Source organism: Phascolarctos cinereus, unplaced genomic scaffold (assembly GCF_003287225.1).
Source record: "Phascolarctos cinereus isolate Bilbo 61053 unplaced genomic scaffold, phaCin_HiC Scaffold_726;HRSCAF=1367, whole genome shotgun sequence".
Classification (NCBI taxonomy): domain Eukaryota; kingdom Metazoa; phylum Chordata; class Mammalia; order Diprotodontia; family Phascolarctidae; genus Phascolarctos; species Phascolarctos cinereus.
The window spans coordinates 6,643,311-6,656,579 of NW_027556098.1; the positions used below are offsets into that span (position 1 = coordinate 6,643,311).

At 40.8% G+C, this 13,269-nt stretch overlaps 1 protein-coding gene across 1 annotated transcript in view; it reads left to right on the forward strand.

The window, feature by feature from the left end:
- The first annotated feature begins 1,881 nt into the window (after window positions 1–1,881).
- GPM6B (glycoprotein M6B) overlaps window positions 1,882–13,269 on the forward strand; it is a 217,155-nt gene continuing 205,767 nt past the window's right edge. Inside the window, exon 1 of the mRNA XM_021007379.2 lies at window positions 1,882–2,324. Within this exon, the coding sequence (XP_020863038.1) occupies window positions 2,321–2,324 (4 nt within the window). The 5' untranslated portion in view covers window positions 1,882–2,320. The remainder of the gene's footprint in view (window positions 2,325–13,269) is intronic.

Sequence of the window (13,269 nt, forward strand, 5' to 3'; positions counted from 1 at the left end):
AGAAAGTGGACAAAAGGGTAGACTTTCATCTTGATGCATGAAAGCTTAAGCTTGTATCTCACTGTGTATCAGAATGAGACAATATGCCACCAAAACACTATTTCATCTTGTAATGGAGATAGGCTTTCCTTTCTATTCCTCATGTTTCCAGCAAAGTACCCTGTAAGCCTCACAGGATGTAGGAATAAACTAAACAGCTTCCTTCCAAAAACAGAACTTGGGATGGATTCCTTTTTGCCTTTAACAAGTAGCAAGCCCCTTGTGTATTTTCCTTCTTTGTCCTTCCCTTCCCCTTCCTACCATGGTGACATCCATTGGGTGTCATTGGCAATATACAGACATTGGCATATACAGACACCAAGGGAGGGGCTCTAGTGAAGGAAAAGAAGTCTCTCATGGGAGATATCTTCTTTTTTATAGTATGGATTTGGCAAATAGTGGTTATTGCTGTGGGACTGGTGGAAATAAGCCATGTAACTTGCATACAGTCCACATCTCTCCACCCTTTTATTTAAAATACCATTATTCTTTGTACAGTTCTGCCTCAAAATTGTTTTCCCTTGATCAGGACAGACTGCTGGAGGGGGAAGAGCAGACACTTTGGAGTCAGAGGACTTGGATTTAAGCCCTGACTGCCAAAGATTTGCTACCTCTGTAACATTAAGTCACTTTTCCTCTCTGGGTCTCATTCATAAGAAGAGAGATTTGGACTACATGATCTCTAAAGGTTCCCTTCAAGCTCCAGAGCCAAGATGTTTCAGCAGAGTGATAGTGAGACCCTTCTATTCACGCCTTTCTTTCTCAAAATTTTTCAAGAAATCATTATTTAAAAAATCTCTGGGCGAAATCTGCCTCCTCGATGTACTGCTATTGCTATTGTGATAGTTATAGGACTGAAATGTGCAAGGATCCAAATCAAGAATCTCTGGTTTCAAATCCCACCTCTGTCTTAGGCAACACTTCTGATAAAAACCACAAATTAACTTTATTGTGGTCTACCTGAGTGGAAGGAGTTCCCATGCCAACTGAAACACAGGTCACTGAATTATTGGTAATTGCATACATAGCCCTCCGCTCATATGATTTTTTTCCTTTCCTTTCCTTTTTTTTTTTTTGCAAAACAATAAAAAAGAAACCACCAGCCATAAACAATTAACAAAAAAAGAATCCTAGAATGAGCAGGATGCCCCAGGCAGTCTCCATAACTAGAGCCTTGAAGAGATTTCTGAGTCCAAGAGAATTGAAGAAATCCTTCCCTGAAGGCGTGGACTCAAAGGAGGGTGAGAAGTTCTTAATTCCATGGTTTGGGCCTGGGGAGCCAAGGAGTTATTTATTAGCAATTTGAGGTAACTGAAGAATAGCCTTTCTCTATTGTGTGTTAACTTGCCTTGCAATTCGAAGACCTTGATTAGAATTCCAGTTAGGACGCTTACTTCTTTGAAAGCCACTTAACCCCTCTAATCTCCAGGCTCTTCTGTAAGAAGGAGATGGCTAGGAGCTGCTATGACGAATATTACTGTAAAATTTTAATGCATTGTAAAAATTAAGTTATTAGTAATACTGTTCTAGAGAGAAGCGTGTTGGCGTGGCAAACCAAAGATGTTAAACCAATACATGTTGGTAGAAAAGTGTTAAAAACGCTATGCTTATGCAACTTATTATTGCTCATAGTAATTAGCGCATTTTCAAGGGATTTGAATTGACACCTGTTTGACTGTCCAATCAAAGGCCCATCCAAATAAGAATAGAATGGGAAGGTTCTGCTTGCATTCGCTGTGCAGTGGCTTTGGGCATTTCCCTAAGTATTCCTGCCCCCCCCCCCCAGCCCTGATGATCCTCTGACCTTCCCACTGCGGGTGAATAAATTCCCCTCCCAACCAGTCCCCCGCCTCTGCTCAGGGGTCCCAAAGGAAGCTGCGGGCTTCCCAGCCTGCTTTGGCTTCCATTCATTCCGTGCTCACAAAGCCCCCGGCTCTGACGTCAGCTCCCCTTAGCTCGGCCAGCCCCGGTGCGAGCTGAGCCCCAGTGGCGCGAGCCCGAAGCCAGAGAGAGCGAGAGAGACAGAGCCTGGCTTTCCCCTGCCAGCTCACCCCCGCCCGCGTGGAGCTCGCTGCTGCACGTGCCCTTCTCCCCCTCCTTTCCTTGTGCCAGCCCCGACTTAGCCGGGAGAGAGAGCGAGCAGCGGCGAATCGGGACAGCGACAGCAGCCGCCACAGCTCCAAAGCAATACCTGCAAACTTGACCAAGCCTCCCACCCCAGCTTTTGCAACCCTCTGCAAGAGAAGCCAGCGCCAGAAGCACCCACTCCCCTTTCCTAGCCATGGGTAAGTGAACCTCTCAGAACTGCAGCGTTGATCCCTCCTGGCATCCTCGCTTTTTTTTCTCCCCTCCTGTTCAGGATCTAGAACCTCAAGAAGCTGGGAACTTCTCGAGCTACTTGTCTGGGCCAGCCTCAGGTGATAGTTACTTCTCTCACCTGGCTTTCCTGGGATTGGGATGTTCTCTAGGTTTGGGCTGCAAGTGGACAGGGGAGGCGGGGCAGGTATCTTGCAATGCTGGGCACGGAGAGGGTAACGTTGAAGCTGCCTGAGGGTGGAAGGAGGCGAAGGGCTGGCTAGCTGGCTTGCGCTGGGAGATGCAGGGCAGCACCAGCTGCAGAGAGTGGGTCAGAAGGGTGAGGGGCTAAAAGGTCCGAGGGGCCATGGGAATGGTACGGCCAAACTGAACTGCATTGTGTCTATGCTGGAGCACCTAAGGGCATTCTGGGGGTGACCTGGGATGGTGGTTACAGAGGTAGGGATATGGGAGTCGGGGTGGGGAGAAGGGGCTATAGTAGAGTTTAAGGGGGTAAAGATGGATCCTCCCCCAAGCCCTATCTGCCTCATCATCCCTGCAATTGCTGTCTGGTTTATTTTACCAGTACAGTTTGGGCTGACCCACACTATTCTGGGCGCGGACTCCTAAGATAGAGAACTTCTAGTTAACTGGCTGCCTAGACTGGAAGTAATCCACAGTATCCTCACACTTTCCCCCCATCTTCCCTCCCCCCGACTTAAAGGGGATAGTGGGTTAAGTCTTCTCACTGAATTCCCAGGACTCGTCATTGGCTGGTTCCCAAAAGAAATTGAGCAGCTGTTGCTCCTAGATTCCCCGTTTGAGAGCTGAAAATTCACTGTCAACTTTAAGTTCATGTCCTTATAAAAGCTGATTCGTTTGGTCTTTTTTGAATTAAATCCTCTTCAAGCACAGCATTTTAAAGATTCCGTTATTCAGGATACTCGATTTACGAAACATTGTCAAAGAAGTATGGAAAAGATAGGAAATAAGACATCTCCTTCTTGCCTTTTAAAACCCTCCTCCCCCTTTTAACTTTCAAAACGAACTTTTCATACCTTAACGTAGCACTCACTAAGTGAAAAACATTCAGACTGTAGTTGGTGAAGGGGTCAGGACTAGAAGACCCAAGGCCCCGCCCTCCACCCTCTGAGTCTAGTTAACTAGAATGCAACGTGATGAGTCCACTAAAACGGCCCCCAGCTGGAACAGGCAAAAAATTTGAACCTGAAGCTTGGCGGTAGTAGTCTGTTGTGTCTTTATGTTGATAGCTTTAAAAAAAAAAAACACCGTAAAATGCTATAGTCAGCAAACCATCCTTTAATGTGCGCTGTGGGAATGTAAAGCAGACTTCTCATAAAGAGTGTTAAAGTACTCATTACCCAACAGCAGAATTGTTATCTTTGGTAACAAGTTAGCATTTATATAGTTAGCTATCATATAGAACTTTTTAAAGTTTGCAAAGCGCTTTTAAATGTTATCTCGTTTGTAACTACTGTATTGAGTGAAGAGTCTTCCCCCCACCCCTTATTACCTTAAGTTACTTTTATGCCGACCAAAACATTAAGTAAACTATTTAACACAAGAAACAGATGTATTTGAAAATGCACAGCAATACAAAACCAGTGAACAACATCAGAACGTATCTGGCTTACTCAGCTTAGTTGTGCTGGGTTTGTGGTTTTGTTTCGTAGGGACTTTTTCTCCACTAGGCCATCAGCTGCAGGAAAAACTCAAATTGGGGAATTGGGGCTGCTTGGTAATCCAAGTCAGAAAAAGAGATTAAAAAAAAAAAGGACCTTGAATCCCACTGTAACAATGTGTTGAAAGTTACTGTAGTCAGGAAGGAATGCAAGAGGAATAAAAGCATTCAAATGAGGTGAGCCCTTTAGGTGGGTGTATTCTCTTTTAACTCAGATAGTAGTTAGCTGGGTCAGTGCTAGATCTGCAAAAATTCTGTGGAGAATCAAATAATAATCTCTGTTGTTTGCTTAGCTCATATTAACCACACTAGCAGCGACTGCATTGCCAGAATTTGGAAATCACGTCCAAATGCTGTATTTAGAAACGCATGAATTAATTTTTTCCTGAAATCGATTTTTTTTTCACCTAATATGTCTTATTTTTTATCAGTGATCTTTGGGATGAGATCTTCAGAGCAGAGTAAAACTTGGCCATTTGAAATATTGGTGACTGCTTTGCTTAATTTGTATGTTTATTTAAATAGGGATGGAAGATGCAATTTTCACAAAGCCACCTCACAAACCAGAATTCATTCTTATTTTTCTTAAAGGAAGTACATTATGTCTCATACAATAGTTGGTTATAGACTTGAACTGCCAATTTATGTTAATTTGCACATACTTCAGGGATTTTGGCTGTATCCTTGGTTTTAGTCATAAAGAACAAAAAAAATTGTTTTCAGTGCCAAAAAAAGAAACACATTGCTTCCTTTTTGTTAGAGTGTTAGTAAATATACCATAAAGCCATGAACTAATTTTATTTTTCCAGATGTATTTAATTACTATACATTAATAAATATTTTGATTAGACTTAGAAACATCCTAGACATGAATTTTCACAAGAATGTTTATTTAATAATCTATTTTGCTGTAAATATCAGGACCACTGGTCTGAAAGTCAAGGGACTCGGGTTCTAGTCTTAGCCCAGCAGCTATATAGTTGTATAACTTTAAGCAACTCACTTAACTTTTCTAAACCTCAGTTCCCTCTGGTAAACATGAGAGAACTGGACTCGATGTCTTGGGCTTCTTCCAGTTCTAACATTCTGTAATATGTGATTACACCAAGAGTCAGTGATTTTTAATTAGTGTAAGAGAACTCCCAACGTGAGTACTCCCTCTACTGATGTAGGTAGCAAACCCTTTGTGACTTTGTCATTGTTCAATCATTTTTCAATCATCTCTGGTCCCCATTTGGGGTTTTCTTGGCAAAGATACTGCAGTGGTTCTCATTTTACATACAGATGAGGAAGTTGAGGCAAACCGGGTTAAGTGACTACTTCCCCAGGGTCACACAGCTAAAAAGTGTGTGAGACCAGATTTGATCTCATGAAGATGAGTCTTCTGACTCCAGGCCCAGCGCTGTGTCCTCTGTGACTTAGTAGAGTATCAAATGATAAGATTAATTGATTTGGAGCTGGAATGAATCTCAGATATTTAGTTCAATCTTCCGATTTTATAAACAAGGAAACTGAGGTTAAAAAAAGTTAACTGACTTGCCCTGGGTTAATATAGGTAATAAGAATAGAGAAGGAATTTGAGGCCACTAGGTGGTACAGTGAAAAGAGCTCTGGGCCTGGAATCATGAAGGCTTGAGTTCAAATGTAACCTTCCAAGTCACAACAATGTGACTCTGGGTAAGTCTGCCTCAGTTTCCTCATCCATAAAATAAGAATAATAAGAGCATCTACCTCCCAGGATTGCTGTAAGGATCAAATGAGCTGATATTTGTAAAGGGCTTAGCAGGTGCCTGGTACATAGTAGGTACTTAATGCTTGCTCTTTCCACTTCACCACTTTGTGTACATTAAAGGTTAAATGACTTGCCCAAACAATTAGTGAGTAATAGAGGCAGGATTTGAATGTAGGTCTCCTCAGCTCTTAAGTCTTCCACTTTTCTCTGACACCAGGATAACCTCTTCTGTTATATTACAGGAACTAGTGAAGCTGAGAAAAGGTAGGGGTTTTTTTTCTTATAAAATGCATACTTTCTATCTACCCAGTTGTGCTTTTAAAATGCTTGTCTGCACACACAGATTCTACCCAAATAGCTGTTTTAAGACTTCAATTTAAAACCACATAATGCCAAAATATTATCCCCCATTTGTATACAGTACTGAGTATGTAAATATGGACTGTTAATACTATAGCTGAAGTCCTGCCTTTGGTTCTCATAAAGGCTCTTATTGTGTGGCTTTTGACTATCCTTGAGCATTAATATGTGTATATACACATGTGTATATGTTATTATATGTGAATGTTTGTATATATATAATACGCATATGTATTGGTATGTATACATATGTGCATATGTATTACTACAAATGTGTTAGTGTATATAAAGACGTGAGTATTTGTGTATATAGATGTATATGTTGGTGTATATACACATGTATATGTAAGCGTGTATATATACACCTCTGTATATGTTAGTGTATGTATGTACACATGTAGGTGTGTTAGTGTATATATGTATTGTGTTAGTATATATACATATGGGTATGTGTTAGTGTATATATGTATGTGTTAGTATATATATGTATGGGTGTGTGTTAGTATATATATGTGAGTGTATATACGTATGTGTAGTATATCTGTGTGTGTATATACATAAACATATGTATTCACCATTTGATTTTTCATTTAACTTTTGACCATTTTAAGAGAATCAGCATTGCATACTGGGGAAAGCCCTGGATTTAGAGACAGAAAATGCAGGTCTTAGTCCTGGTTCTGCCACTTATTAGCTGTGTGACCTTGGGCAAGTAACTTTCCCTCTCCCTCGGTAGGTATCAACTTCCTGATCTATAAAATTAGGAGATTGGGCCTAATGATCTCTAAGGTCCCCTTTACCCCTAATAGTCTGAGACTCTTTGAGATTATAGATGTAAAGGTTTAACTAGATGAATCCAAATCTAAAAACACCCTATATATTATAGAAACACAATTTGTTCATCATTTGTATGCTATATCCAAAGAGAAGAGCAATTTTTTGCTTCATTAGTTGTCATTACATGTTTAAAAGAATATACTACATATGTGGCATATGTAATAGATTATGGCTTTAATCCATCTGTAAAGATTACATTTTAATTTTTCTAACATCAATATAGTTCATCACCATATAAGTAAATATTTATTCTGAGAAACAATATGGCAGAGTGGAAATAGCCTTTGATTGGAAGTCAGGAGCTCTGTTTTCCAACCCCAGCTCTATCATATCATTTGAGGAGACTTGCTTTAAAAAAACACAGACTTACCTTGGTTTCTTCATCTGTAAAATAAGGGGGTTGGATTTATCCCTATGATAGCATCTAACTCTCCAGTTCTATTATTTTAAGTACTAAAGAATGCATAGAAGAAACATACTGGGAAAACTGCACTCTTTTTTTCACTTCGAAAATTATAAGAAAACCACTAGGTAATTGTGTTTACATGGTTCTGTTCCATGATGCAAATGTCATTTGTGGTTCTTAAATTGTGGCACTCATAACTGTCTCTTCCTATGTGCCAGTTGCATAGGGAAGGTAGTGGAAGGTGCCATGTTGCAGTTTGGTACTTCTAGTTTGTAGGGTAATCCTGCCCCCCCACACCCTGAAGCATCATGTATTTCCAGAGCTCCCCAGGTCACCCTGAGATTATATGCCCAGATTGAAACATCTGCTCTGATATTGAGGCAGCTATGGAATCTCTGAGTGTGGAGGGTCCACAGTTTTGCAGATTGGTCATGGAATCACCTTCCAGGAATTCTAAATAAACTCCAAAGATAAAAAATGGTGGCCTGCTTTGGAACTAACTAGCCTACCTCACCTGTGATTTGGTGTGGCCACATCTGAAGCACATAGCCTAAAGACAGGGGGTGCATTTTGAAGTCTGGGAGAATTGGGATCAGGCCCTGCCTCTGACACATGCTAGCTTGAGATAATGAACCAAAGCAACTAGAAGGATGGTAGCATTCTCAACAATAATGGAGGAGTCTAGAATACTTCTGTATTTGGGGACAAAGATAATCTAAGGAGATCTGTGATCTTTCTCAATCTATGCTACTAATCCTCTGGCACTCACTCAGTTCCTCCCCCCACCCCCAAAAAAGGAGGAGGGAAACAGGATTTTTATTCATTGTCTCCAGAGAGCAGCTGAGTGGCACACTGAATAGAGTGCTATGGTTGGAGACAGGAAGACTCAATCTTTGTGAGTTCAAATCTGGCTTCAGACACTTATTAGCTATGAGATGAGCTATAGCAAAGATGGCCTGGATATAGAGGGTAGGTATGCATGAGTGGGTGGGTCGGCAGGCAACTGCTGCTGTGGGTTCCTGGGTGGGATTTTAGGGATGGGGAAGTTTTGGCCTCCAGGCCAGATGTGGTCTTCTATCTAGGTCCTCAAGTGCAGCAAAGGGCCGAACTTGAGGACCTAGAGGGCCACATTTGGCCTAGAGGCTGAAGATTCCCCACTCTTGGGTTGGGTTAATAACTACTACCTTAAGAACCATTCCTGATCAGAAGTCAGGGAGATTGAGACCTTGTACAGTAGAAAGATAGAGAAGCTGAAAAATGTTAAGGAATAAGGGTGGATGTATTTATGTTGGGACATGATTCCCACAATTGGCTATTCTGGGGAAGCAGGGAATGCAGCCACTTTTCCCACCCTCTGATTGGTGGATCACATCCGGACCTAGACTCCCAGGGAGCCTTCAATCCCAGTCTCCTTTGGAGAGTACTACTTTAGGCCTTTCTCCATTATTACCAGGTTTAGATTGGTTGCCAGTCTGCATTATTGGAGAGTTTCCCCACCAAAGAAATCACATACACATGTAAAATCCAAGTGGGCGTCCCAGGAATTAGGGACAAATTTGATTAGTTCAGCCATAGAGCAAGCATTTACTAAATGCTTGCTTGGTGCTGAACATTTTTGCTACTTTTAGCAAGTGGGGGAGGAGATGAGTTCATCTTGGGCCTTCTCCCTGTTCAAAAAGTTCTCCCAATCTAAGGGATAGAGCACCAATACAAGAAACTATAAAAGACAATATTAGCTAAGTAATTAGATTAGGGATGAGCAATCCCCTGGACTCTCCTAGGGGTAAGGTCTAAAATCTAAGAGGAACCTCAGAGTTTGTGACCATAAGAGTGTTTAATGACTTGGGACATTTTTTGATCAGTCATTAATCAGAGTGGCTCATAGGAACTCGTTCTGAGTCACTACAGCTATTATCTCTTTAGCATGGTTATTCACTTTCGAGTTTCCAAGGGTAGCCTATTTTAGCAATTATACCTAGATTATTTGATTATGAAGCAGCTAAGTGGCATAGAGAACTGGACTTTAAGTCAGGAAGACCTGAGTTCAAATCCAGAACCAGGCACTTACTTATGTATGACTGTGGGCAAGTCGCCTAACCTCTGTTTGTCTCAGTTTCCTTAACTGCAAAAATGAAGATAATAACAGCATCTACCTCTCAGGATTGTTGTGAGGATCAAATGAGATCATATATGTGAAGTGCTTAGCATGCTACCTGGCATGTGTTATTGTTGTTGTCATTTTCAGTTCGTTTCTCCACAACCCCCGTAAAAGGTTTTCTCGGCAGAGATACTGGAGTGGTTTGTCATTTTCTTCAGCTCATTTTACAGATGAAGAAGTTGAGGCAAACAGGGTTAAGTGACTTGCTCAGGATCACACAACTAAGAAGTATCTGAGGTCAGATTTGAACTCAAGAAGATGAGTAACATACTCAGTTCTTCCATTTCTTAGTGCCACACTGCGATGCCTGGGTAATACTGTTTTTAAAAAGATGGGTTTTTGTTTCGGGGACAAGTTTGGGGTCATTAAAAGCACTGCTCGATTCCACAAAGCCAATCTAGCATTCATTTGTTATTCAGTTCTGGAACTAGTTTGCCATCCGTGTGCAGTTATTTGTCCCATATTAGGTGACAAGTCCTAATAAACCTTAAATTGCTGGGGTTTTTTAGGAAAAAAAAAGGTGAGTTGTGACTCCAGGCCCAGCACTCTAGCCAGTGTGCCACACCTGGCTGTCTACACCTGGCACATAGTAGGCACTTAGTGCTTGTTTCCTTCCTTCCATTACACTTCATTTTTCTGTCTAAAGCATTTAATGGGGAAATTTATGTTTTCTTTAAGAATTAAGTCAGTATGGAATTCAAATCACAAATGGTGACAGGGAATGTGGTAGAGTAGATGAACAGCTGGCCTCCTTGTTAGAATGAGCTGGGTTCAAATTCTGCTATGACATACTAGCTGTGTGGCTCTGGATAGGTCCCTTAATCTCCCAGCCCTCTGAAAGGAACTCTCTTAAGACTATAAATGGCAAAGGTGCAGATCTTCATTGGTAGAGGGAGTTTTCTCATCTTAGAGGGCCTTACACTGATGAAACCACCCAGAATGTAGCAAGCAAGTCAGATTAATTTTGTTTCGTAATATGTGCACTTGTAGGGTAGGGCTGCACATAATCATGGAATATTAGATCACAGTGATCTTTTGATTGCTTTGAGGTACTTAAATAATTTAAGAACTAACTTAAGCACACTCGCTCAAAATTTCTTACCTTCAGCCTTTTTATCTTACTACTAGGAAATATTCCTTTTTTTTTCTTCTGTAGTGAATCTGCCCAGGGATATTCAAGCTGACTCTCTCCAGTACAGGGGTTCTCCAAATGTGGGTGACAGGGGCCTTCCCATGTTTTACTCAGCCATTTTGTTTTGTTCGAATTGGTTTTATTGTATGAAAGTTTAGGCAAAACCAAAGTAAGCATTGTTCTATGTCAACTGATTTATGATATGAATAAAAACTAGATGGCAAAAAAATCTGTTATGAGAAATCTGCTCCCCAATCAATTTGGAGCTAGAGAAAGCTTTGAAAGAAAAGTTTCCCAGCATGGTCCTGGGAATTATGTAGTTCTCTGATCTGCCTCTTGGGCAAAGCACTTTTTTTCTGAGTTTCTTATCTCTAAAGTATACTTAATGTTATTGGTCATTTGTCTGCTTTCTAAGACTATAGCAAACTAGTACAATGCCCTGTAACCTCTGCATAATAAATAAATCTTTATTGACCACCTGTTACTCCGCCATTTATAAGAAATCCTACAATTTAAACACTGGTTTCATATGTAATCCTATTTTATGCCCTTTGTATATGGAAAATTCATACACGTGTGCATGTGTATGTAATATGTATACTATTTATATGTACGTTTTCTTTAAAAAGAAAAAAAAGTTGCTCAGCTAGTAAATATGGAAACAGGACTAGAACCCAGATCTTCTGACTTTAAGAGCAGGATTTTTTTCCCTCTTGCCACTGTCCACTTTGGAAATCGAACATTGTTATCTACCATGAAGGAGGTCAGTCAGAAAAGGTAAAATTACCATACATGAACCAGGGAAGACTTGATGTTCATTTGTGAAGAACTGCTTAAAAGAATGAGAGAAGTGCAGGGAAAAGATGAGGGAGGAGGCTGGAATAATGGGGTAGGGAGAGGAATGCACTTGACTTAGGCTTAAAAGGAGTGATCAGATTTAAATTTAAATAGGATGAGAGAAGTTAATTGCAGGAAGGAGGGAATAGCACGAACAGAGATCCTGAAATGGACAAGAGCATGGTGTGTATCATGGATGCTGAGTTTAAAGCTATAAAAACCTGACAGATCAATGAATTGAGTTCAATCCCTTCATTTTACAGATGAAGAAACTGAGGCCTAGAAGAGTTGTTTGCCTATGGTCAAAGGTGGGATCTGAACCCAAGTCTTCCTTATTCCAAGTTCCACACTCTACACATTATTCTGTGCTGCTTCTGATGGGATAACGGGAAGAGTAGTCTAAGACCAGAAAGTGTTTTGGAAAGCAGCAAGTAATAAAGTTAGATGGGTTGGGCAGGGTTAGATGACTGACTTCAAAAACTTGACTATAGAACAACAAATGTGAATAATCAACCAGCCTGATCATAGCTGTAGAGTATTTTTGAATCAGCTTTTCCTAACTTAGAAACAGAACAACAACAAAACATAACCTTGATTGGCATCCCTTGACATTGGAAGAATGTAGAGGAAGAGATAGAATGACTGGCATGGTAGCCCACACCTGCTACTGGGGAAGCTGCCTGGTGGATCACTGGAGGTTGAGAGTTTTAAGTTGCAGTAGGCTAAGCCTATTTGGTGCCCACACAAAATTCAACAGCAATATAGTGAGCCCCTGGAAGCTGGATCTACCAGAATACCTAAAGGAAAGAGTAAAGCAGCCCAGCTCAGAAATGAAACAGGTCAAACCTTCCGTGCCAGTTAGCAATGGGATTGGATCTGTGAGTGGCCAATCGCTCACTTCCAATGTAGATGAGATAGGGAGACCCAGTCCCAAAAAACAAAATAAAACAAAGCAACCAAGCAAAAAAAACCAATGAATCAAAAAATAGAATGATCATAGAATTTAGTAGTGAGAGGTGCTTGGATCATCTTTAACTAGCTTCTTTGTAAGTCATATACAATTAGAGTTCTGTCTTAGTGGCTTTTTTTGATGACCCCTGAGGGTGGTAGACTTGCTGTTGGAATTGTGTGGCTATAATGGAAAATCCTAGACACTAGGAGTACTTGCCTGTTTATATTTAAGACTGATAAGCTATAGTAAGCCGAGTAGTTCAATGGTTAGAGCACTGGGCCTGGAGTCAGGAATACCTAAGTTCCAATTTGACTCCAGACACTTATTAGCTGTAGAACCCTGGGCAAGTCACTGATCTTCTTTTCCTCAGTTTCCTCAACTGTAAAATGGGGATAATAACAGCTTCTACCTTCCAGGGTTGTTGTGAGGATCAAATGAGATAATATTTGTAAAGCATGTAGCACAGTGCCTGGCACATAGTAGGTGCTATATAAATATTAGCTATTATTTAGAAACCAAGTGGTTTTTGTCAAGCTTAATCTTGATATTGTGTGTGGGGGGTTTGTGGGGGAGGAAGAAAAAATTTGATAAAGGCATTTCAGGTACCAGTGGATGCAAATTTGTAATTTAGAGTCTGTAGGTAAAAGTGGTTTGATTGGGTTAAAAGTCAGCCCGACTCACTAAAGAAAATTACTTTAGTGTAGATTCTTAGCATTTTGCTCTCAGCCAAATACAACTCAATGCACATGAACTTGGTGTACTAAGTAAGCCGCTGTGTATGCTCACAAGTAAGGGAGAATTAGTGCATTGGCTTTGTGG